Source organism: Centruroides vittatus, unplaced genomic scaffold (genome assembly GCF_030686945.1).
Source record: "Centruroides vittatus isolate TY-2023 unplaced genomic scaffold, ASM3068694v2 contig_3196, whole genome shotgun sequence".
In the NCBI taxonomy this organism is placed as follows: Eukaryota; Metazoa; Arthropoda; class Arachnida; order Scorpiones; family Buthidae; genus Centruroides; species Centruroides vittatus.
In genome coordinates, this window is record NW_027122054.1 from 54,775 (window position 1) to 80,749 (window position 25,975).

General features: G+C 32.3%; 1 protein-coding gene across 1 annotated transcript in view; it reads left to right on the forward strand.

Annotated features, from left to right (window-relative positions):
* The window catches only part of LOC136973542 (zinc finger protein 845-like), a 59,438-nt gene that overhangs the window by 24,675 nt on the left and 8,788 nt on the right, over window positions 1-25,975 (forward strand). The window contains exon 2 of the mRNA XM_067268269.1: window positions 23,579-23,936. Coding sequence (XP_067124370.1) covers window positions 23,579-23,936 — 358 coding nt within the window. The remainder of the gene's footprint in view (window positions 1-23,578; window positions 23,937-25,975) is intronic.

A 25,975-nucleotide genomic window follows, 5' to 3' on the forward strand; every position in this document is an offset into this window, starting at 1 on the left:
TTGATCAAGTGGTAGTCTCTTTAATCCGATTAACGGTAGACTGTCTCACAGCTAAACAGGTTTAATAACTCCTTTATTGGCTTTTTACATATGCATTTCGGATCAGTGTCAACATTCCTGATCCCTCCTCAGTGCTATAAAAACAAAGGTTTTATATTAACACAACTAGCGCGAGTAAGAAACAATAAAACTCCTAAAAAACCCCCCTTTCCAGTACCTTTAAGTTCTTCATATACTCTCTAACACCCATACAGCACTCTTCGAGTTCTGTTTACATATGACATTATTATTAATTTCCCTTTTCACCAGTGTACCACAGTAATACTACAAATAATTATAAAGTTTTTTAAATCTAATTGACAATTCAATGTATTTTTATATACAAAGCTTTAAATAATACGTACGTACTGGCCTACTTTAAAAATATTCCAAACCTTTACACATTTTCCAAAATAGTTTTTAACACTCTTAAAATAATCCAACCAAAACTACGTTGTACAATTTCCCTCAGTACAGTTTTCATACTTCTTCAATAATACTATTTACATAAACTATTGGCCTGTTGCGCCCTCTATTACGTTATACCACTGCTGGTCAATTTGCATCCCATTTGACAAATTTACTAAATCATTATTATTATATTTTATTATTTCTACATGTTCTTTGAATCTTCGTTTATAGATATTTTTTTCGGAATGCAAAATTTTGGTCTTATTTCTAACTATTTGGCAATTATTGTTTATTATGTGGGTAAACCATGGGGAGGCCTCATGTTTCAGCCGGATTGCAGCTTCATGTTCTTTGATCCGTGATTCCAATGTGCGCCCAGTTTCTTCTATGTAATATTTCGGATGTTGGCAATTACAGTTGATTTTGTAAACTACCCCCGTTTGTTCCCATATATTACTATTACTTTGTTTTGTTACCTGATACATTTGTTGTGATATTTTGTTAGTCAACAATGGGGCCAAAGTAATGTCATTTTTTATGGATTTAGAACATTTATCATATATATGTTTAGTTATATAAGGGAAAGGTTTATAGTTTAGTGTTTTTCTTATTTTTAATATTAAATCTATTCTTACAATATTGTGTTTGCCAACTCGTTAATAAATGCTTTGGGTAGTTATTAAGTATGAATTTATAATCTAATTTGTTTAATTCAAATTTACACTCGCTTTTTTTACTCGTTCTTACGTAAAAAAACAGCCTTGTTAATACAATCATGAATTAATAGCCCTTATAGAATTTGCTTATAAAAACAATTATTTTGAGGTATATAATGAATTTTACAGACAAACAGATGGGGTTAGCATGGGGTCAAAAATGAGGCCAAAGCTGGCTGAATTAGTAATAAAAGATATAGATAATAGAATACAAAATATTCCAGGCGTGAAAAGAGTAATGAGATATGTAGACGATTACCTATTGATTTTTAATAACCAGATAACCAATGAAAAAATAATTTTTGATACAATAAATAGCATAAACCAATATATAAAATTTGACATAGAATTAGAAAGATATAATAAAATTAACTTTTTAGATATAACCATAATAAAAGAAAACGAAAATTTCTCATTTAAAACATATAAAAAACCATCGAACGTAAATAAAACAATCAGTTATTATTCCTGTATACCAGATACTATAAAAAAGAATACATATATAATGGACTTAAAGAAAATATACACAAGAACGAGTAAAAAAAGCGAGTGTAAATTTGAATTAAACAAATTAGATTATAAATTCATACTTAATAACTACCCAAAGCATTTATTAACGAGTTGGCAAACACAATATTGTAAGAATAGATTTAATATTAAAAATAAGAAAAACACTATACTATAAACCTTTCCCTTATATAACTAAACATATATATGATAAATGTTCTAAATCCATAAAAAATGACATTACTTTGGCCCCATTGTTGACTAACAAAATATCACAACAAATGTATCAGGTAACAAAACAAAGTAATAGTAATATATGGGAACAAACGGGGGTTGGTTTACAAAATCAACTGTAATTGCCAACATCCGAAATATTACATAGAAGAAACTGGGCGCACATTGGAATCACGGATCAAAGAACATGAAGCTGCAATCCGGCTGAAACATGAGGCCTCCCCATGGTTTACCCACATAATAAACAATAATTGCCAAATAGTTAGAAATAAGACCAAAATTTTGCATTCCGAAAAAAATATCTATAAACGAAGATTCAAAGAACATGTAGAAATAATAAAATATAATAATAATAATGATTTAGTAAATTTGTCAAATGGGATGCAAATTGACCAGCAGTGGTATAACGTAATAGAGGGCGCAACAGGCCAATAGTTTATGTAAATAGTATTATTGTAAGAAGTATGAAAACTGTACTGAGGGAAATTGTACAACGTAGTGTTGGTTGGATTATTTTAAAAGAGTGTTAAAAACTATTTTGGAAAATGTGTAAAGGTTTGGAATATTTTTAAAGTAGGCCAGTACGTACGTATTATTTAAAGCTTTGTATATAAAAATACATTGAATTGTCAATTAGATTTAAAAAACTTTATAATTATTTGTAGTATTACTGTGGTACACTGGTGAAAAGGGAAATTAATAATAATGTCATATGTAAACAGAACTCGAAGAGTGCTGTATGGGTGTTAGAGAGTATATGAAGAACTTAAAGGTACTGGAAAGGGGGGTTTTTTAGGAGTTTTATTGTTTGTTTCTTACTCGCGCTAGTTGTGTTAATGTAAAACCTTTGTTTTTATAGCACTGAGGAGGGATCAGGAATGTTGACACTGATCCGAAATGCATATGTAAAAAGCCAATAAAAGAGTTATTAAACCTGTTTAGCTGTGAGACAGTCTACCGTTAATCGGATTAAAGAGACTACCACTTGATCAACATAAAATACAGCTACTAAAGAAAATTTAATATATATCATATTAGTAATAATTTAATAGATAATGTATATAAAATTATAATAAATATTGTAATTTGAAACCGACTCATTATTAATTAGAAAAGCCTTACTGTCCTTAAAATTTATTATTATTTATAGTCGTCTACTTCGACGTTATTTATTAATAGGACATTATACTAGTGTTTAAGGATTGGCACAGTAATGAGTTAATTCAGGAAAAATTTATTTATTATATCACCTGTAGTAGCAATATCCAATAAAATTAATAATAATAATAATAACGACTCATTATTATGTCACTGGCCATATTAAATGAGTTAATGATAAAATAATAGAATAATTAATTTTTGTATTTATTATTATTTTTGACTATACGTTCTGTAACGTAACTGACGTAACCTGTATAGGTTCATTTTATTTATTTTGAACGTCATTTCTCATGTTTTTTTATTCTAACAAGTGAATTTCTCTGTGATATCATTCGGAACTTTCGAAAATATTATGAAAGTACTAAAATTAATTGTACATTATTTAACGATAAAGTGTTGACACTGAGTACCGATCTAATACACGTTTCATCTATTGTTTTAATGAAAACATTTTATTTCTAAACAAAAGTCTTTATATGGAATTAGTCACATATCTTACATAAATTATATGTATAATATTGTTATATAACTTTAGTGAAAAATAAAATCATATTTTTTTTGTAAATTTAGATAACAACTTTATAATTATTTAATAATTTAGGGACTACAGGAATTTCATCTGAATTTTAAAGTAATTCGATCATTTATTACTTTAGTTTTTAAAAATTGACTCTGGGGATTTGTTGTAGAACGTTACGGTATTACCGGAAACGTAACTAATGCAAAGTTTATCAACCTGTAGTCCGGGGACTGCTTCAAAGGCTCGGTTAAATCACGTGATAGGAATATGACGTCACTGATATATCACGTGATGTTTCCAAAGTTTAGCTAATTCCTCCGCGAGAAAATTAAGTTATCAGGAAACACGTCAGAGATGCGAGGCGTGGCCGAGACGAGTGAGTAGTCACGTGATCGAAGGAACCGAGAAATGTCACGTGAAACGGTTCGTACGCGTCCGCCATCTAATGTACCGCTCCGCGACGACATCGTGCTTAAGCAATGGCGTCTTGGAACGGGGTACACTCGGTAAGTATTCCGACAATTTTTTGTTTCTAGCATATTTTATATCGCTAATTTCCAACAAATTATACCTGTTTTAGACATGATTTGAGTCAAATTAGTCTAGAAATTATTAATTTTCTGGAAGAAAACCTCTGAAATAGCCGTACCCCCTAATCAGCACAACTGCCAGGAAATAATAAGTCTAAAGAATATCCATTATTAAAATGAAAAGTTTATTTCTACATTACAAATATTGTTCACATCGCGGAGTAAAACTTACAAATCGTGTCACATGACCTCGCTTCGACGTCAGTCCGTATTTCCGATCAACCATACCTCGTGTCACGCGATAGAGCAAAGACTACTTAGGGTGAGTTTGTTAATAGACATTTGCGAACGACGGACAAAGAAAAAAAAATGGATGCTGGGGTGTATAATTTTGAAATATGCGTTTTTAGAGAGAAAATTTAAAAGAAGGGTTCCAACAGCATTCAAAGTAGATACGAAAACAACATGAAATGACACTTACCACTTACATTACGGTGTGGATCTATATACATTAACGCGCGTTTTCACAACTTGTAAATTTTCATTTATAACACCACATAATAAAGACTAAAACGGGACTATCCGAGCCATAGAGCAGGCCACGTTGCCTTCTACCGTAAACTACTACAAACAACCGTTGTTGCCTTCGACAGCGAGCTTCCCGCCAGAATGTAAGAACAGGTTCAAAATTTACCCTTATTGTTAACACGTGACTACTTGTGGCCATCCGCGTGGACAGCACGCGGACTACAGTTTGACGAACTTTACTCGAGTTACGCTTCGGTAATACCGCAACATTCTATAACGAAATTCACCAGTTAAGATTCTACAACGACGATATATTTATCGAGATTAACTTCTTAAAAAGAGAACATAATCAAATGACTTTTTAAAATTCAGATTAAATGATATATAAAACAAATGTTTGTAAATTTATAAACTAATCCCTTTAATTTAAAAATGTAAAGTTATATAATATGTAAGATGTGGGATCAGTAGGCTACCACATAAAGACTTTTCTGTTCGGAAATGTTTTACTTAAAAATCAATAGATGCAACAGGTGTTAAACCATTGCATCTCGAATAGTGATGTAACGAATATTCGGTTACTACCCGGTATTCGGCCTATTCGGCCTATTTTTCGCTATTCCGCCGAATACCGAGTACTTAAAAATAGGAGTAAGAAATAACAAAAACACAGTAAATTAATCATTTTGGTTACTTTTATTAATGAAATTATAATTATTAAAGTTAAGAAGAAATAGCATCTAACTCTAGTATTAAATTATTTCGTAATTAAATAATATTATAGCCTTTATGTAGCCCGATATCTTATGGCAGTGATGGCGTGTAGGTTAGAATGTATCGGCATTAATGTTATTGTTTAGTTAATAATGTTATATTCGTATTCGCGTATATTTTAATATTTTTTACGAAATTTTATAATGATTTACGAAACGTTTTATTGAAACTTATCGTATTTAATGAAAGAATTATTTATCTATTTCTACAATATGAGTAACTAATATATAGTTTATTTTATATATAAAGCAAATAATGAGCATTTCTCATTATATACAAAAGATAACATTTGAAATCGTGTTAATTTTAAAAATATTGACAAAAACAATAGCAACAAAATATCACAAAACTTCACAAATAGATAACCCCTAATAATATATTTGAACTGTTTCACAACTGGGGAGAAACTAGACCATACGTCCCCACTAAAGTATATATCCTTAGGGTACTATTAAGTCTACAAATACGTAGTAAAAACAAAATTTTAGTGCTTAAAGAGTTAAAAAGATCGATTGCAAATAAAATAACTTGTATGTTATAACTTACATCTAAATACCAACAACTGCCGAATCATATCGAGCTATTTACGGCTATTACATAAATTATAAACCAATTTGGCACTTGAGGTAGAGGTTAGGCTCCATCTCATATTAACTTTAATAATTATAATTTAATTAATTAATCCAAATAATTTAGACCTACTGCAAGAAAAAATCGTAGTGACAGTGGGCCAATAGAGAGCAGGGTGCGCGATCCTTGCATAATGCGGTTTGCGCGCCAATTTTCGTACGTGCGTTAATCAAGCCGAATAGTTTGGCCGAATATTCCGTATTCGTTACATCACTAATCTCGAACCTTCCTTACAAATCGTGTTACGTGCCGACGGCAAAACGTGGTCACGTGACCCGTTTTGTAAGCGTTTGCCATCCGACGTGCTTATTTGCGACGAAAACAAGATTAGGCCATGGCGGTTTCCGTCGTAATTAATCCGATGAGTTTTCGCTTATAGCGCTTATTATACGCGTCGCCCCCAAAAATTTCTATTTGTTTTAGACACCTCTACTAGTGAGGTTTCTTAAGAAAGCGCGTTTTTTTCTAATTTTGCTACGTATGAAGGACAACTTTTACCTTCCATTTGTTTTTATTATTCCGTAGTCTTCCTTAACCTAAAAAAAGAAACAAAAAATAGTATTCTATATAAAATTTATTTTGTATACTAGTACTTTCTATATATTAACAGGACTTATTATACTGGAAATTATGAATGCAGACATTTAGTCTTACAGATCAAAAATAATGTTCTTTATTTAGTTCACCCGAACACATACACTTTAAACTGTGTTTCGACTTGTTCGTCCCTCCCTAGCAGGCCTTTAAACGACACTTTCTACAATTAACAATATAAACGTTTCTTGGTACAATTATAACCAAAATTAGTTAGAAACAAAAACATTTCTCGACAATAAATTAAAAATTCTTACAACTTTTGTATTTCCGAACTCCTTTACATTTCCAATTAAACTCACGATCCACAGCAACCGTACAATTTGACATATTCCTAATTTTTATACATTAAAATCAGTTTAAAACGATAAATTTAATTATAATCTACAATATTATCATTTCAATTAACTTCCTTCTTTTTGTTTATTCGTTTCTACTTAATTTCTATTCTAATTCGTTCCTATTACTTCTTTTATACCTCTTCCTCCCCCCTCTTATAATGCATAACCATGATTGGTGGATCTCTCTACCATTGTCGTTATTCATTTTATTAGTTTGCCTAATTATATTTAAATGCTCATACAGTTGTCTTTTATAATTGTTTTTTTTTTTCTTTTTCCTGATTTTTACCGTATTTAGATCAATTGCACAACCTTCTGTATTACAATGGTCAGCTACCGCTGAATTTGCACAGTTTCCTTTGATTGCTCTGATATGTTCACTTAATCTTATTTTTAATAATCTTTTAGTTTCTCCTATATGTGTTTTCTTTGGATTCAGAGTACAATCAAATGAATAACTGTGCAAATTCAGCGGTAGCTGACCATTGTAATACAGAAGGTTGTGCAATTGATCTAAATACGGTAAAAATCAAGAAAAAGAAAAAAAACAATTATAAAAGACAACTGTATGAGTATTTAAATATAATTAGGCGAACTAATAAAATGAATAACAACAATGGTAGAGAGATCCACCAATCATGGTTAAGCATTATAAGAAGGGGGGAGGAAGAGGAATAAAAGAAAAGGGTTAATGTTACCTATGGTATCCAAGATGGCGACGGGGAAATTTTTCTACCCTACAATCTAGACGGCGGCAGGGATTTTTCCCCCGCCCGTATATTGCACGCGGCGACCGCGAAATTTTTTCTTTCTACCGTACATTTAAACGGCGACGTGAAGGTTATTTCTACCCGACGGTCTATATTAAGAATACTAAAAAACACACGAACGAAAAAACAAGAGCACTTACTTTGTTACTGAGCCTTTCCTCTTTTTCTTCGTTTCCCGTCGACTGAACTTGATTCTCCGGCATGAGAAGAGGATCTCTTTTGCGCTTTTCTTTTAACAATGTTCTCGTTTTTTTCCACCTTTTTCTTCTTGGCAATAGGTGCGGGAGCGGCCGGAATGGTCTCCGGTTCTTTCCAACTAGGTACTTTTCCGCGACCGGGAAATATCATTCTGACGTGTTTGATAAAGGTGTGGAATTTTTCGCCGGGATTTTTTAACGTCCAATTGTGATACTTCTTATACATGAATGCGTACATATACGAATCCGACAAATCTTCTGTGTAATGTTTCGGCAAATTCTTCTTGTTTTTTAAGTGACCCCACAATCTTTCGATATTCTGAGTATGAACGCCTGTAATCGGGTTGACAAAATTTTCAGAGTGGTTTACTGTTTTATGAGAAATTTCTATACCTTCTAAATCGTCGATGTGGTTATATCCCTTCCATTCGTCTGTGAACACTGAGCTGCCGGAGTTAACGTATTTCGAAATGATCCAATTGAGAGTTATTTCAGATCTGTCATTAACCTGGCATATAAAACAAGTCTTGTCCTCCCGGCACAAACCTCCGACGACCCATTTAGTGCTTTTCATCTTTCTTCCTTTCTCGTATTTTCGTTTACATATCACTGTTTCGTCTATTTCCACTGTTTTGCCGACGCCTCCTATTTTAAACGATGTCAGATTGTGTAAGGACACTAACATAACGAAACGTACGTGGTTAGCCCAGTCTATTCCTGCCTTTTTAGAAACGCCCGAGGAAATTGCCGAATTACTCGTCGTGCACTCTAAACCAATATAGTGCCATATGAATGCCAACAGATTGGCCCACGAAACATTGCCGCATTTCCCTTTGAACGTTCCATCGAAAGCCGAACTATTCCGCCTGCATTTTCGGCAACGCATCGCGCAAGAATTCCGGTCGCTGCGATAAATCAATTTGCATGTTTGGCCGCATTCCTCGCAAACTTCCTCGGCGTGTTGGAGGCCTAATTTCACGGCGAATTTCAGTCCGCCATCAATTCTTTCGTCTAATCCCAACTCGGAATACTCCGCTTCGATTAACTGATAAAAACGTCGTCCAGTACACTGTTTCCAAAATCCGTCCGATTCTAAATCACAATCCGCCATGACTCGGTTGCGAAATATCTATTCCAAAAATCACAGAAAACGCTTAGCCTACTTTTCAATATAAACAACTTTTCCAACAGCCTAAATTCGCAAATAAAATTAAGAACATTACAAATTACCTCGTAATACAAAAATTCCAGAAGTAAGAAAAAACCAACGAAATCTCTCGGCACGACAAGACGCCCACTCATACTCGGAGGAAAAATTTGCATAATTCCGATAACACGCAATTCGAAGAATCAAAGCGCCCTCTACGGATATCTTCAGTTGATGACGAAATCATGACGTAATCCCGGTCGCAATCTCGAACGGAGAGTGAAAAAATTTCCCCACCGCGGTCTAGAATTTCCCCGTCGGCCTCTAGAATTTCCCCGTCGCCATCTTGGCTACCATAGGTAACATTAACCAAGAAAAGATAGGAACGAATTAAAATAGAAGGCCAGAATCTCCATATAAACCGGAGGAGAAGTACAGAAAGATAGAATTAGAATAGAAATTAAGTAGAAACGAATAAACAAAAAGAAGGAAGTTAATTGAAATGATAATATTGTAGATAATAATTAAATTTATCGTTTTAAACTGATTTTAATGTATAAAAATTAGGAATGTGTCAAATTGTATGGTTGCTGTGGATCGTGAGTTTAATTGAAAGTTCGGAAATACAGAAATTGTAAGAATTCTTAATTTATTGTCGGGAAATATTTTGTGTTTCTAACTAATTTTAGTTATAATTGTACAAGAAACGTTTTTATTGTTAATTGTAGAAAGTGTTGTTTAAAGGCCTGCTGAGGAAAGACGAACAAGTCCGAAAAACAAGTTTAAAGTGTATGTGTTTGGGTGAACTAAATAAAGAACATTATTTTTGATCTGTAAGACTAAATGTCTGCATCCATAATTTCCAGTATAATAAGTCCTGTTAATATATAGAAAGTACTAGTATACAAAATAAATTTTAAATAGACTTAAAAAGGACACAAAGGCATAATAATTAAAAATAGTATTCGTTTAGTGCCTTGACCTCTACACTATTCTCTTCGTCTACTTCCGGTTTCTTTTGTTTTCTTCCCACAGGTGATCTAAATCTTTTCCAGGAATAAATTCCTGAACAAGAAGGGAATCCATCAGCGACGGGAACTCTAATTAAGAAAGTTTCCATACATTTAGGGAATATTGTCCGCTTCTAGGGGATAGGAAAGTATTTTTAAAATTCTAGATTTGAAAGGGAAGAGCGACTGTTTTCAGTTCTGATTAGTGTTGCCACCATACCGATTTTCACCCGGGCAAGCCGGTTTCTAAAAGTACATTTTTTACCACTCTTAGGCTAAGAATTAGTTCGGGTGGGGGTGTAAAGTTAAAATCTTTAACGGTTAAAGTAAAATACTGGCAAATATTTTTATAAATTTATTGTGTTTCATCATAATTTCACAATTTCTACGAAAACCGGACAAATTAATAATTAATTCGAGCCACGAATTTAAAATTCTAACTTACAAATATCTCTAGCAAATATTGGGAGCCTGATTTCAGTCATCGTCACTTGTCTCCGAGAGACATTGTCTACGTCACAAGCCGGTCGCCGATTGGCTTATCATTTGTTTAGGTCTCGAGAGATCACCGCTTCCCTCGAAACGTACTAAACAACTTTTACTCTCGAAGATTCTTTCGTCTCCCAGAGACGAGCGGACAGTTGTCTTTCGTCTGTTGCCTTGATTTCGTTATATTCAACATAGACGATTAAATGTTACTTGCGCTATACAATGTATTAGTGTGCGACTATGGAGACGAGAGCAAAAAATAGAGAGCGTGAAACGTCATCACCTCTTCCCGTCACATATTGTCGCTCGCTCGCGTCTGCATAGTCGCACTCTTTCTTCATATTTCTATGTTTATATTATATGTTGTATCAGATAGAATGTATTTTTTGTTACATTTTGTTGTTAATTTTTTATCTATTTCTATCATGCATATTTCGGTAAGTTTTGGGCTAATTACTGTGCCCATGCTAATACTATTTCTTTGTCTGTATATTTTGTCATCGATACGAAAGTAATTATTTACAAAACTACATTTTATTAACTCTAGTAACCAATTATGTATGTCTAGATTACGTAGACATTTTTCAATAAGTTTCCACTTTACTGATGGGTACATAGATAATAACCTATACGTTGACTTCATCTTTACTTGCGTCATTTTTAATAACTCATCGGTGTTTTTTATTGAATATTTCGAATAGAAAACTATTTCTAATTTATATTTAATACATTATTTAATTTAGAATTATTTATGTTTAAAGTCTACTAATGGTCTGCATATATCACCTGCTTTATGTGTTTTTAGTCGAATTTTAAGTTATGGTTTTCTAATGTCATTACAGTTGAGCATTTGTTCTCTCTTGAGGTAACTTTTTCTGTTTATATAATTTTGTTATTTCTTTTTATCATCCATTTTTGTATCTCTTCTTTTGCACCTACGGTTAGCTCTATAAATTCATCTGTTAACACAATTTCAGATTATTTTTTTCCCCCCATTTCTCATTAATTAACAATAATGATTTGGTCTGTCTTATCTGCTTTGATTACATTTAAATTATCTTTCTTTAGATATTTTTTCAATATTTTTGAATAATTTTTTCCGTCCCTTTCTATTAACATTATCTCAACTTTTCTAATTCTATTTTCTAATTTTTTAATGTCACCTTTTATTTGGTGTTTTAAATTTCTTCTATCCCCTTGTTTTATTTGATTTGCTGCTTTATCAATTTCGGAAACTACATTAATTCCTTTATCATTTAGTGGGATATTGTATTCTAGTCCAAGTTTCAGTATATTTATTATTAATTTCAGCATTTTTTTATTTATAACTAGCTGACTCGGCCACGCGTTGTTGTGGCTCAAAATGTATCTATTATAAATGTATAACACTTCCCCGTGGGGAGAATTTCAAAAAATTCCTTCTTAGTGTACATTCTTTTGACGTACTTATTAAAACGCAATCAAAACCGCATGCAAAATAGTATAAATAGAAGCCGAGTTCTTCACATTAAGCCTTAATCCTGTCCCTTTCCCCGCTTGGGAATATCGAAAAATTCCTTTTTAGTGTATATTCTGTTGACATAACCTATTAAAACGCAATTAAAAACGCAAAAAACCGCATGTAAAATAGTATAAATAGAAGCGGAGTTCTTCACGGTAAGCCTTAATCCTGTCCCTCTCCCCCAGTGGGGGAATTTCGACATGTATATTATATAAAAACACGTGCGTATTCGAATGCAACGTGGTGTCATAATTTCAAAGGAATCGGTAGGAACAAACGAACGTTATGTTTTATTTATATAGATAGATAGAAAATGATCTGCTTTAGTCCATTCTCACAGAAAAGCAAACTTAGGTCGTCGGAAGTTAGCGCCATCTGTTGAACATAAAAGCCTTAATCCATATATAAATATATTTTTGAAAGGGGGGAAATGGTGGTCTTCACATATGCCAGAATCCTTCGCGGGAATGTATTAAATAACTTCCCAAAGTTTCATGGCAATCGGATAAATGATGTAGTAATGCATGAAGGACAAACAGACAAACAACATACATACATTCGTTTTTATATATATAGATGTGTTTTGTAATTTCTTTGTTGCACAAACACTCGTTAAGTGTGACAAATTAGCGTTTTTTTTATCTTTATTTTAGTTGTTTAGTTATTTAGTTCAACTAAATAAAGTTGAAAAAACCGCCAAGTGTTTAATTTTGTCACACTTAATACTGTTTGTGCAAGTAAGGTATTTTTTTAGTTGTCTTATTAACTATTAAAACATAATTTAGTCCAATACAAACCTACAGAACCTACAATGTTGCAACATGATTTAATTTGCTTCCAGGCGAAAAATATTTCATATTATTAATACGTTTTCACTCGTATAATACAAAAACTATACTTGCAAATCTGCATAGCTAGTTACGGCACTGATCTTGAGTAGCTTTGATACGTACGGCATTTCTTCTTGTTTAATTGTAAAGCTTTCTTCGATTGTAAATGAAAAAGGACGAATATTGAAGCCTGGAACTGATGGAAACATTGCAATATTTATTTCGATTTCGTCTTCTGTTGTCGAGTGAACATTAAATGGTAGTTAGACGTTTTCTTCTATAATTGAATAAATGGTTAAACGTGAATACTGCTCATCATAAAAGCGATAGTTGTGAAATATGCAAATACTTACTGTCCTCATTTTCTTGGAAGAACACATCTTCTGTCGGTACAGTTAATTGTCTGGGACAATGTGGACCCAAATAGAACCATAAGTACTGAAAGTTATCACTATATCCGACGAAATAACGTAGGTTTTCAGAATTTTCCGCTAAGATGTTCAGTATTGAAATTGGTATTTTCTGTTAAAAAAGACAAATTAATTAGACAAAAGTTCCTTTTATTCATATATTTATCACACTAAAAGCATATTTATTGTTCAAATTGCTGAATAGTTAAAATAGAAAAAAGACAATAAATACAGCAATTTTAACACGTATTTCTTTGTAATAATAATTAAATGTATTTATAATTAGCTTACGGAAGATGGCTATTTTCCTTATATAGGATGCCTTCGGTTACATTAGTTATCTTCGGTGTTTAATTTATTAAGTAATATTCCAGGTGATTTACTTAAAATTATCATTTTTATTCTATATATTACTTCAAGTGGACTAGGATGATCATATAAACCATGTCTTGTTCGAATTTGAGAAAATAGATATTCTAAATAATCCTGACTTACTTTACATGTTAAGATATAATAGTATTAAGAAATTTTGAACAAACTTCGGAAAATAAATCTATAATAGATTTAATAGATATAAGCATTACTTTTTGAAATGTCTGAAGTGTTTGTTTAGATACACATCTCATACTTTCAATTATTCTGTAAGTCATTGGAATCATGCTCGACGTTCTAAACGCCATTGTCAAACTTCTGTGCTTACAGGAAAGCGGTCCTGAACGTCCGACGTACACGTTTTCGCGTTTAAAACTTCGGTTTCGACCTCGCTATTGTCCCTGGCATCCAAAAATAATAATAATAGTAAAATTTACCTGTTTTTTTATTTTTCAGAATAAATCTAATCAAGATATAATATTCTAAAGTGGAGAAAAGTAGTATTAACATTTCTTACATAAAAATTATTATACAAATAAATAACACTACAATAAATTTATACTATGTATAAAACATTTTTAACATTTTGCATGTAAATATGCATATTTAAAAAAGTTATATTAATAATAAACAATGTTTGTTTTTTACATCTCGAGTTATCGTAAATATGTTATCATCCTGTTATGAGCCAGCTTATTATTTTTGGACGTCATTTCATCGTGCAGATACTATTTTTATACATGTATAAAAATATTTTTAGTATTTTAAAGTATTTTAATAATAAATATATTTTACCCGTAATCATATTCTGTAATTTCTACAGAACGAAGTGTAAAGACAACAACAGAATATTAAACAGTTTTAGGAACACTTTTGTTACTTTCGTACAATTTTTATCGATATACAGTAGAGAGTCGTTAATCGGAACGCCGGTGATCGGAATCGCCGGTAATCGGAAAGATTTTCAGTCGGACTCTTCGTGCTGAATCGAACGTTTTTGATACTAGATTTACTTCTAAAGTATAATTTTCATTGCTTTTTATATTCTTCAATATATTTATTTTGTTTGTACAAAATGAAGAAATAATTTCTAACGATACGATAGCCTCGATTATTATTATAAAAATTTTCGTTAAGCTTAAAATCGACAAAAATTCAACACGAAGCGACACGCAACGGAGAAAAATTTGAACATCAAACAGGTTAATATATTTTTTCGTACATAATCCGTAATCGGAACAAATCCCTAATCTAAACAACCCCAGTCCCCAATTGATTCCGATATCCGACTCTCTACTGTAATTATCAACATTGTTATGTTTAATAATAGTAATAACGATAGATATATTTACCTTCAAAGATTAAGAGTCTAAAAACTATTGAAATTCCAAAATTTTCTTTCCTCGTTAACTGTTGTGAAGCAGTCGCTTGACATCCAGATAATGTATATCCGGAATCTGGCAGGAAGTGGCTAAAAATGGTGGACAAAGTTAAAATTATGATTGCAACAATTGCCGCTAACGAGCTGGTCGAAAAGGATGAAGTAACCAATACAATTATTCAAATATAAGCTGCGTCTGATCGTGATAAAATTAATGAAGCAATTACAGTATTAATTGTAATCAACGAAATGGGCCGTTATCTTCCGTTAAAATGTGTTCGGAATCCGTTATACCGATGTGTGATAATTTTATATATCGAAGTCATTTTAGAATGAGTTAATTATTTAGAAGGAAAGAATAACTTTGTGATGGTTATAATAAATTACGTTTAGTCCAACACCAGCAGTCATCTTGCAGATCGTACGACGAGACAAAAACAATGACGTCACTAGAAGTTAGCTTAAATAAAAGAAGCTGATTGACCTAGCTAGAATTCTAGAGGTGGGAGGAGTCAAGCAGTAGTTAGAAACGAGTTGAACATCGCAGCATAACTAGACTTAGCAAGAACTCTGCGTTGTTGAACACGGCGTTATTGAACACGGCGTTATTGTTCTCTTTACATATTGTCGCTGGCTCGCGTCTGCATAGTCGCACCCTAATATGATTATATGAGCATCCAGCGCGAGTAGCATCCAGTCGTCCATATTGGGTATAAAGAAATCGAGGCAATTCTTTTCTAATAAATAAAAGTGAAAAAAAAGAAGGAACTTCGAAATGATGGGAGCTAAAATTCCACTGAAGGTAAAAGTTTATGTCCTTCATACATAGCGCGAGTTTTCTAATTTTGCTTTCTTAAAACACCTACTAATACACGTGTCCTAAACAGATGCGTATAATAAGAGCTATAAGCGAAAACTCATCGGATTACTTACCCACTCTGCACGGTGGAAGCCGCTATTACCTAACCTTGTTTACACATTCGTGTGACGTGACGTGGCTTTGACCTCGATCGGTCACCTGACAGGATTTGTAATAAGCGCTGTTTAAAACCTGTTGTATCTATTGTTCTTTTAAGCAAAACATTTCCAAACAGAAAAGTCTTTATGTGGTAGCCTATTGATCCCACATCTTACACATGTAAAGTTATATAACAATAATTTATATTAAAATTTAAAAAATTAGTTATACAAAATATATATGTTTGTAAATTTATAGTTATAAGCATTTAATCTAAATTTTAAGGTAATTTGATTTTGTTCTTATTTTTAGCAAGTTAATCTCGAAAAATAAATCGTTGTTGTCAAATCTTAACTGTGAATTTCGTCACAGAATGTTACCGTGTTACCGAAGCGTGACTGGAGCAAAGTTCGTCAAACTGTAGTCCGCGGGTTGCCACAAGAAGCAGTCACGTGATAGCAATAAGGATAAATTCTGAACCTGTTCTTACATTCTTGCGGAAGTGCGTGCTGTTTGCAGTAGTAGTGGTTTAAGGTAAAAGGCAACGTGGCTGAGTTAGTTCCGTTTTAGTGTTCATTATGAATAAAAATTTACAAGTTATGAAAGCGCACGTCAGTACATATAGACCCACACGGCGTTGTTAGTAGTAAGTATCGTCTAGAGTTTATTTCGTAGCTACTTCTCTTAAATTAATTTTCTGTTAAATTTTGTCTCTAAAAACGCATATTTTAAAATTATACATTCAGTCATTTTTTTTTGTTTTTTTTGTCCGTCGTTCGTAAATGTCTACAGGCAGAGCAGAGCGACCGCTATTAACGAACCCAACGTAAAGGGTATTTGCTCTATTCGGTAACGCAAGGTATGCTTGAGAGCTGTAGTCACATGACCGATCGACATCGAAGCGACGTCACGTAACACGATTTGTAGGTGTCCACGTCTAATGTGCTATATTTACTTTGCGATGTGAACAACATTTATAATATAGAAACAAAGGTTTTATTACAATAATGGATATTCTATAGATTTAATATTTACTACATCAATAACAAAACTAAAATTTTGGCCTGAATTCTATTAGTTATTTATATTTCATTCAGACTTAATTGAATTCATTTGTTCTTTCCTAATGTGATTAATCAATTTATATTTAACTTTTTAAGAGCTTTGACAATAAGAAAACAATTAAATGTTGTCGATAATTTTAAATAAACAATATAACATTCAGATTGAATGAATTTATTACAAAAAATAAGCTTAAATTCTATAAGTACTAGAAGTATGTCGCTTGTTATGAGGAAGTAGAGATAAAAGCTAACGAGTTCCATATATCGTGACTTCCTATTGGATATTACAACGTCACGTGGACACGATGGTAACAGTTTTTAAAGACTTGTAATAGAAGTAACACAATGCGGCGTCCTAGGCAGAAACGGTAACTACGAGTCATCTCGTAGATGGCAGTCAACGTGTTAAAATATGCCATTTGCAAAAATATTAAAAAGTACAACCGACGGGAAACTCCCGAACTAAATGAGGTAACTGATTTCAATGCAACGTAAGTACGACGCCGATCCGAAATCAATAAAACGTTTATTATATAGTTAGTATTTCGCAAAATAATAGCGGATATTTTCCATCGGAACATAAAAAGAATATAACGAAAATTTCATCTGAATTGGTGAAAATTTACAGGAGTTATAAGAAATACACACACTTGCAAACAACGCCTTTTATATCTATACTAGTCTCCATAATGTATATATAAGCCTTAATCCTGTCCCTCTCCTCCGTGGGGAAGAATGTCGAAAAGTCCTCTCTTAGTGTGCGTTCTCGTGACGTACCCTAACTGTGTACCAAATTTCAACTTTCAACTCCTAACTACTGATGTAACGAATAGTATATTTGGCCTCAGCCGAATACCGAATATTCGGCTAGGAGCGTGGCCGAATACCGAATATTCGGCCTGGAGTGTGGCTGAATGGCCGAATATTCAGCCAAACTATTTGGCTTGATTAACGCACGTACGAAAATTGGCGCGCAAACCGCATTATGGCAAGGATCGCGCACCCTGCTCTCTATTGGCCCGCTGTCACTACGATTTTTTCTTCCAGTAGGTCTAAATTATTTGGATTAATTAATTAAATTATAATTATTAAAGTTAATATGAGATGGAGCCTAACCTCTACCTCAAGTGCCAAATTGGTTTATAATTTATGTAATAGCCGTAAATAGCCCGATATGATTCGGCAGTTGTTGGTATTTAGATGTAAGTTATAACATACAAGTTATTTTATTTGCAATCAATCTTTTTAACTCTAAAATTTTGTTTTTACTACGTATTTGTAGACTGAATAGTGCCCTAAGGATATACTTTAGTGGGGACATATGGTCTAGTTTCTGCCCAGTTGTGGAACAGTTCAAATATATTATTGAGGGTTTTCTATTTGTGAAGTTTTGTGATATTTTGTTGCTATTGTTTTTGTCAATATTTTTAAAATTAACATGATTTCAAATGTTATCTTTTGCATATAATGAAAAATGCTCATTCTTTGCTTTATATATAAAATAAATTATATATTAGTTACTCATCTTCTAGAAATAGATAAATAATTATTTCATTAAATACGATAAGTTTCAATAAAACGTTTCGTAAATCATTTTAAAATATCGTAAAAAATATTAAAATATACGCGAATACGAATATAACATAATTAACTAAACAATAATATTAATGCCCGATACATTCTAACCTACACGCCATCAATGTCATAAGATATCGGGCTATAGTATAAGATAAAGGCTATAATATTATTTAATTATGAAATAATTTAATACTAGAGTTAGATGCTATTTCTTATTAACTTTAATAATTATAGTTTAATTTTCAGCATTAATAAAAGTTACCAAAATGATTAATTTACTATGTTTTTGTTATTTCTTACTCCTGTTTTTAGGTATTCGGTATTCGGCCGAATAGTGACTAAATATTCGGTATTCGGCCGAATAATGATTTAAATATTCGGTATTCGGCCGAATAGTGAAAAATAGGCCGAATAGGCCGAATACCGGGTAGTAACCGAATATTCGTTACATCACTACTCCTAACTGTTTGGGCTCTGCGCTGATTATTATTATTATTATTATTATATCACTCGTCTCGATTATATATCTATATATATAATCGAGACGAGTTGCTGATGATGATGATAATAATAATAATAATAATAAATCAGCGCAGAGCCAAAACGGTTAGGAGTTGAAAGTTGAAATTTGGTACACAGCGTACGTACGTCACGAGAACGCACACTAAGGGTGGGTGCGTTCTTTAATAGCGGTCGTTCCGCGTCGCCGCTACTACGGGAGTGCGCTGCTGTTTGTAGGCATTTAGGAACGACGGTGAAAGAAAGAAAGATGGCGGCGCTCACACTATCGATAGTATCGTGATGGAGGAATCTATAATTCTAAAATATGAGCTTTTAAAGGCAAAAGAAGGGTCCCAATTGTAAAATTTAACCATAAAATGGATTATTTGTTCAAAAAAGCATTTAAAATAGCTACGAAAAAAATTAGAATGCCGGCTATTATTTCAAAAAATTCGAAAAGACACTTACATCACCCGCGTGCACTAACTTGCGCTTTCACAACTTCTAAACTTTCATTAATAAAACCTCATAATGGGCCCCGAAACGAAACTATTGAGCCATGGAGGACGTCTTGTTGCTTTCCACCGTAAACTACTGCTACAAACGGCCGTTTTTGCCGTTCGACGGCGCGTACTCCCACCGGAATTTAGGAACGCGTTCCGCAGGAATTTTTAAACGGATGTCGCTCACGCGGAGTTATGCGGAGAAATAAAAAAAAACGGACTCTAAGAAGGGATTTTTCGAAATACCTCCCCAGGGGAGAAAGGGACAGTATTTAGGCTTAACACTTCCATCAACAATGGAAGTGTTAAGTAACAATGGAAGTGTTAAGAGAAAGCGAAAGAGAAATCTGTCAAGATGCAGATGCAGTTTTTTTCGTTTTTGCGGAAATTCGAACATAATTTTAGATCCGTCTAAAAATTCTCTAATTAGTCTGAAAACAGGGGGACCCAATTCTTGCATCCTATGAAAACGGGTAAGGTTGACTATAGGCTAATGTAATAATCTTAATCTTCACTATCGTTAATTTTGCCCGAGCAACGCCGGGCCTACCTGCTAATTAGTAATAATCAACCTGTATTTATGAATATAAAAAGTAATAATATATAAATTATTCTCTAAATAAATTTAAGTTAAAGGTTTTATTTGTAAATGTTAGATTATTTAGCCCTATACTGTAGTTTTATATACATAAATTTTACGATTATGTCGGGTTCTAAAAGTAGACTTCATGACGTCATAGAATGGGTGCGTGAGCTATACCGAATATCTGTAGTTTTTTCGTGGCATTGTCTTACTGTAGTTGAATATCTGAAGACAAAGCCCGCCCAAATAGGGACCACCATTTATAAATTTTGTGTTCCAGACCACAATCCTGGCGACCGTCCTTTGTTTTTAGGCTACTAGCCGCTAAAAAGTCATTTAAAAATACAAAAATTTTCTTAAAAAGGAACTGATGACATACGAACGTCTTCTGTTTTTTTATCCATACTATCTTGAGGGCGTTTCGACTTTTATCTACGAGAAAATAAGCGCTTATTTTCTGGTAGGTTCAAGCTTGAACTACTCATAATTTTTTATTCTCTGTTTCATATTATAGGTAGTTTGTCAATGTAAACGTTCGCAATAATAAAACGTGGTTTTATTCCAATTTAGATTTATTTTGTACATACTATTTACATTCTGTATAGATATTTGTCGTACGGACATCTTTTTAAAACAATTTTCAAAAAATTGACGAATGACACTTCATAACAAAAAAGTTAAAATTATCAGGATAGATTTCTGAAAAATTTGTTGATATTTTAGTAAATGTGTACACTGTTTATCTAAAAATATAAATAATTCAAAAATAGAATTTATATGTTTTAAATAATTTAGCATAAAAAATAGAAATTTTAATCACTTTACAATATACATAAATATTAGAAAAATTCATATTCAAAGATCGTTTTATTATTTTTTATTTAGCTAATTTTCACCCTGAAAATACAGAAAAGAGAAACTAAAAAGGAGAAGAACGAAATTCAATCTTGCTAGAATAATATACATCAGGGATGGCCAACACGTAGACCGCGGTCGACCGGTCGACCGCAAAGGTTTTGAAAGTAGCCCGCGAAGCTAAAGTTGAAGAATTTGCTTTCATTTAAATTAATGTTTAAAAATCTTAATTGGATAATTTATTCTTACAATAATAGACTGTCTGTGCAACGTACCCATACTGTTTGTATTTATCCCGATGAACAATGCAAATGAATGTTAACTTTTAAATTAATTGTAGTCGCGACGCATGCGCATATAAATGGCAATCGCATAAAATGGCGCAAAATCATGTGTCAGACAGTAACGTGACAGCCCCTGGCTTCAAACCACTTGTTACTCCTTGTTTGTGCACTTGAATTTACTTTCAATTTTAGTTTTATTTATTTATTCATACAGCGAACAGAAGCAGGTATGTTAGTTTACTAATTATTGTTTTAAATGTTATTAATATTTATCCCTATTATTTTAAAATGAATAAACCAAGTACAGGCCGGAAAAAAATAAAAACTTATCATTATTTATTTATCATTATTAATTATTTATTAAAATATCTATGAAAAACCCTAAAATTGTTTGTCCATATTCATAGTCGCCCGCAGACTATATTTTACCGAAAAGTAGCCCCTAAGGGATAAAAGTTTGGCCACACCTGATATACATGATTCACTCTTAAGAATTTGTATTTTACACTGTCCAACGTTTTCAGTTCCTCTTCTCAAGAAGGCGTTATGAGGGGAGTATACTTAATAGAGTAACCGCGTATCCTGGACTCCCCTAAGCTAAAATGATTTTTCACTCATATTTTCTAATTCGGAAAAACGATTAAAATAGTTTTTTATGTAAACTACATGTAGTGCGAAAGCAAGAAAAATTTTTGTTTTGTATTAGCACAACATGCAGTTTTTTATTTTTACAAATTTCTATACGAAAATGGCAACTTTACCCAACCTGGTTGGGTAAAGAGGCAATTAAAGTGTTGCGAAGGAAATTGAAATTTTTTCTCGCTGTAGCATATACAATTCCATCATTTTGTACAGCATTAATGGCCTGCTGCATGGCATGATAACCCAAGTCCTGCTGATTTGTTTTTCGTCTGTAATTGAATGGCATTGCGTCATCTACCTGTAAAATGTAATTTTCTACAGGTAATCTTTAGTAATCTTCGACTCTTAGACTCTAGATTAAATTAGATTTAATCTTTGTTATACTTTAAATTACTATATGAATTTATTACAGTTTTATTGATAAAATAATTTAATATAGTGTTTTGAGCCAAGTGGTCAAGAAGGTGCCTACTTTTGCCCTCTTGGATGCCATTACACAAAATCATGTCTAGACTAAAAACTGACCAAGCTACTTCATTGTATTCCACAAGGATTTAAAGCCAAAAGCATGATCTTTCAAGGAGTATAAAGTAAATAATTATAAACTTATTACTATCTTAGGTAAAATAAAGAGTATCATCACTTATTTTACATCAAACAAGATGAAAATCAGAAAAACTTTACTAACACGAAATGAATTATGTCAACCAGCTCAAATGCTATTCTAACACTTCCGGATTTCCGCCGAAGGAGGTCAAATGCTTGCTACTATCTCAGAAAATAATAGCAGATGGCTACTTTACCAGCACTGGCCACTTTGTCCTGCACTTCCCTACAAGTCTTAAAAAAATACAGTATTATTTTTATCAGAATCTAACATATCATAGAAGTTTACATTTAACAATAAAAATGAATAAGAATATGAATAATACATTCTAATATTAATAGTCATGTAAAATGAAATTTTATACAGATTTATTTCATACATATATATTGTTATTACTTTCAGACGTTCTTTGGACGAAACACGAAGTTTTGAAGAAAATATTTTCCAAGATCATAGAAAAAAGTGTATTAGATACACTACTTTACTTACATCGGTGCTTTCCTTTAAAAATATAAAAGAAGCAAAAGGACTACTGCAAGGATAAAAAGAGAAAATTCATGAAGATATATATACACTTGAAAATGTTTTACAGAAATTGTTTACCTTAATATGTCGCCCCTGATTAACTATTGTTGAAAATATTAGTAATATAATATATTTATACTTGAACAATAGAATCTCTAAAATTATTTTATTGTGTTTTGATACAGAAATTATCATTTAGATATAAGAATTTTATTTAATTAAATATTATTATTAATTAAATTTTTGTTCTTATTTAAGAAACTTTTTATCATACATCGATAAAATATTATTTAAAACAATTTTCTAATTGCAGGAAAAAGAAACAAAATTAAATTTTCATGTAAACCATGTAAGAAGAATTTCAAAACTAAACAACATTTGCAAAGGCATGAAAGAATCCATACAGGAGAAAAGCCTTACAGCTGTAACGAGTGTAAACTGAAGTTTTCACGAAAGGAAGGCTTAATTGTACACTTTCGGACCCACACTGGAGAAAAGCCTTACTGTTGTGACCAGTGTAAAAAGAAGTTTACACAAAAGGGAAGCTTAATTGCTCACCTTCGGATCCACACTGGCGAAAAGCCTTACAGTTGTGATGAATGTCAACAGAAGTTTACACGAAAGACGCAGTTAACTGAACACCTTCGGATCCACACAGGAGAAAAGCCTTACAGTTGTGATAAGTGTCAGCAGAAGTTTATAACTAAACGAAGATTGCAATATCACGAAAGTATCCATACAAGAGTAAGCCTCACAGTTGTGTTGAGTGTAAAAAGAAGTTTACACAAAATTCAAGGTTAATTGAATACCTTCGGGTCCACATTGGAGAGAGACCTTACAGTTGTGACGAGTGTAAAAAGAAGTTTACACAAAGGGATAACTAGATTGCACACCTTGGAAAAATACCTTACAGTTGTTATCTATATAATCGGAAATTTACAACTAAACAAAATATAGCTGAAATAATGAACATGAACATGAAATAATCCACACAGGAGAGAAACCTTACAGTTGTGGCTAGTGTCAACAGAAGTTTAAACAAAAAGTAAGCTTAATTAAACTCCTTTGGACTCACAACAGACGAAAGCCATATGAATGTTAATTACGTCCAGCGATAGTCATTTGACATCATTGTCCAGAAGTACATTAGAATATTTACACTTAGAAATTTCGAAGAAATATTATTTTTAATTTCTATTGATGGATAATGATCGAAAGAGTTTACAAATCTAGTTTTAAAATGAAAATGATGCTTTTTCAATTTCCGAAAAGTTTCAACTGAAAACATTACAATATTTATATTCTGATTCGAATTTTATAATTATACTAGTAGATGAGCCCGGCGTTGCTCGGGCAAAAACTAACGATTGCTAAGATTAAAATTATTAGATTATAGCCGATCTTACCGGCAAGAATTAGGTTCACCCCTCTTTCGAGACTAATTAGAGAATTTTTAGATGGGTCTAAAAATATGTTTGATTTTTTAATCGTCAACGTAGTTAAAGTGAAATGTTTTTTCTGGGATTTACGCTTATGTTTTTGCCTTATTAGAAGTCTGAATAAAACATAATTTTATGAAACAATGGTTTATTTATGCATATGGGTATAAATATTTATTTAATGAAAAATACTTTTAAATTTGAATTTATTTGAATGTGACGATCCCGAAAACTTTTCTCGCGACCCCCACGGTTCGCGCACTACTGGTGTAGACCGCTCTCCAGACTTTCTGTACCCTTCTGCACTTAAACAATTAACTAGTGACTTAGTAATTTATACAGGGTAAGGTTGCTCAAGTCGTACCACTGCCTAAATCGCATTTTTGAAATTTTGAATTTAATACAGCGGAAACAGCTGTTCTAGCAGGAATAAGATGTACACTTCAGTTAACCATATTGGTTCACTGAAGTGTACACGTGTGACTGTCATCAACAGCGTAGTAACAAATTTTTTTCAACAAATAAGTTTATTTGTTGAAAAAATGATAAGAAAATTATAAATTATAAGAAAACTAAAAACAAGTTGTTGTCTTCTTATAATTTTCTATACATGTTTAGTAGCTTTGTAGCAAGTAAATTATGTTCCTTTCTAAGTGTTCATTCTGCACTTCAAAAATAAAAAGAATGAAAATTAAAAAGAAAAAAGCCCAAAAAGGAAAGCCAATTGCTTTTGTAATCTTAGTAAAGAAGATCGTGAAGAAAACACAATTCCGTGCTTAAAATATAAGACACCGGTGCTTGATCCATGTGCTAAATTAGTTTTGTTAATTTCTTATAAAAAGGTACAGGTGTTTCAAATTATATCATAATAAATAACAAAAATGTTCAGAAAAGTTTTGAATAAAACAAATAATTCTTATTTATTTAATAGATTTTACAATTTATACTTATTTTTTCTTATGGGATACGACTCGAGCAACCTTTCCTTACTGTATATAGGCTTTATATAAATAATAGTTGCACTCAATAGTAACCACATCCCTCCAATACAGCTGAAAATAATAAACACTCTTAAATAGTAGACGCGTCAATTACACGTAGGTTGATGATAACGGAAAAACAATGTAAAATTTATAAATACCATAAACTATGGTAGAAATCACACTTAACGTATTTATTTACAAAGCTTAGTAAAAAATGAAATATGTAAACTACAATATACCAGGACTGGTCAACTTACAGTAGGGTGTCGTCAGTTAAAAGCTCCATTTATATACTTCACATCTCTGTTCATCTCTAATCGCTTAATGATCTACTTAATTGTATTTATTTATTGCACGGTAA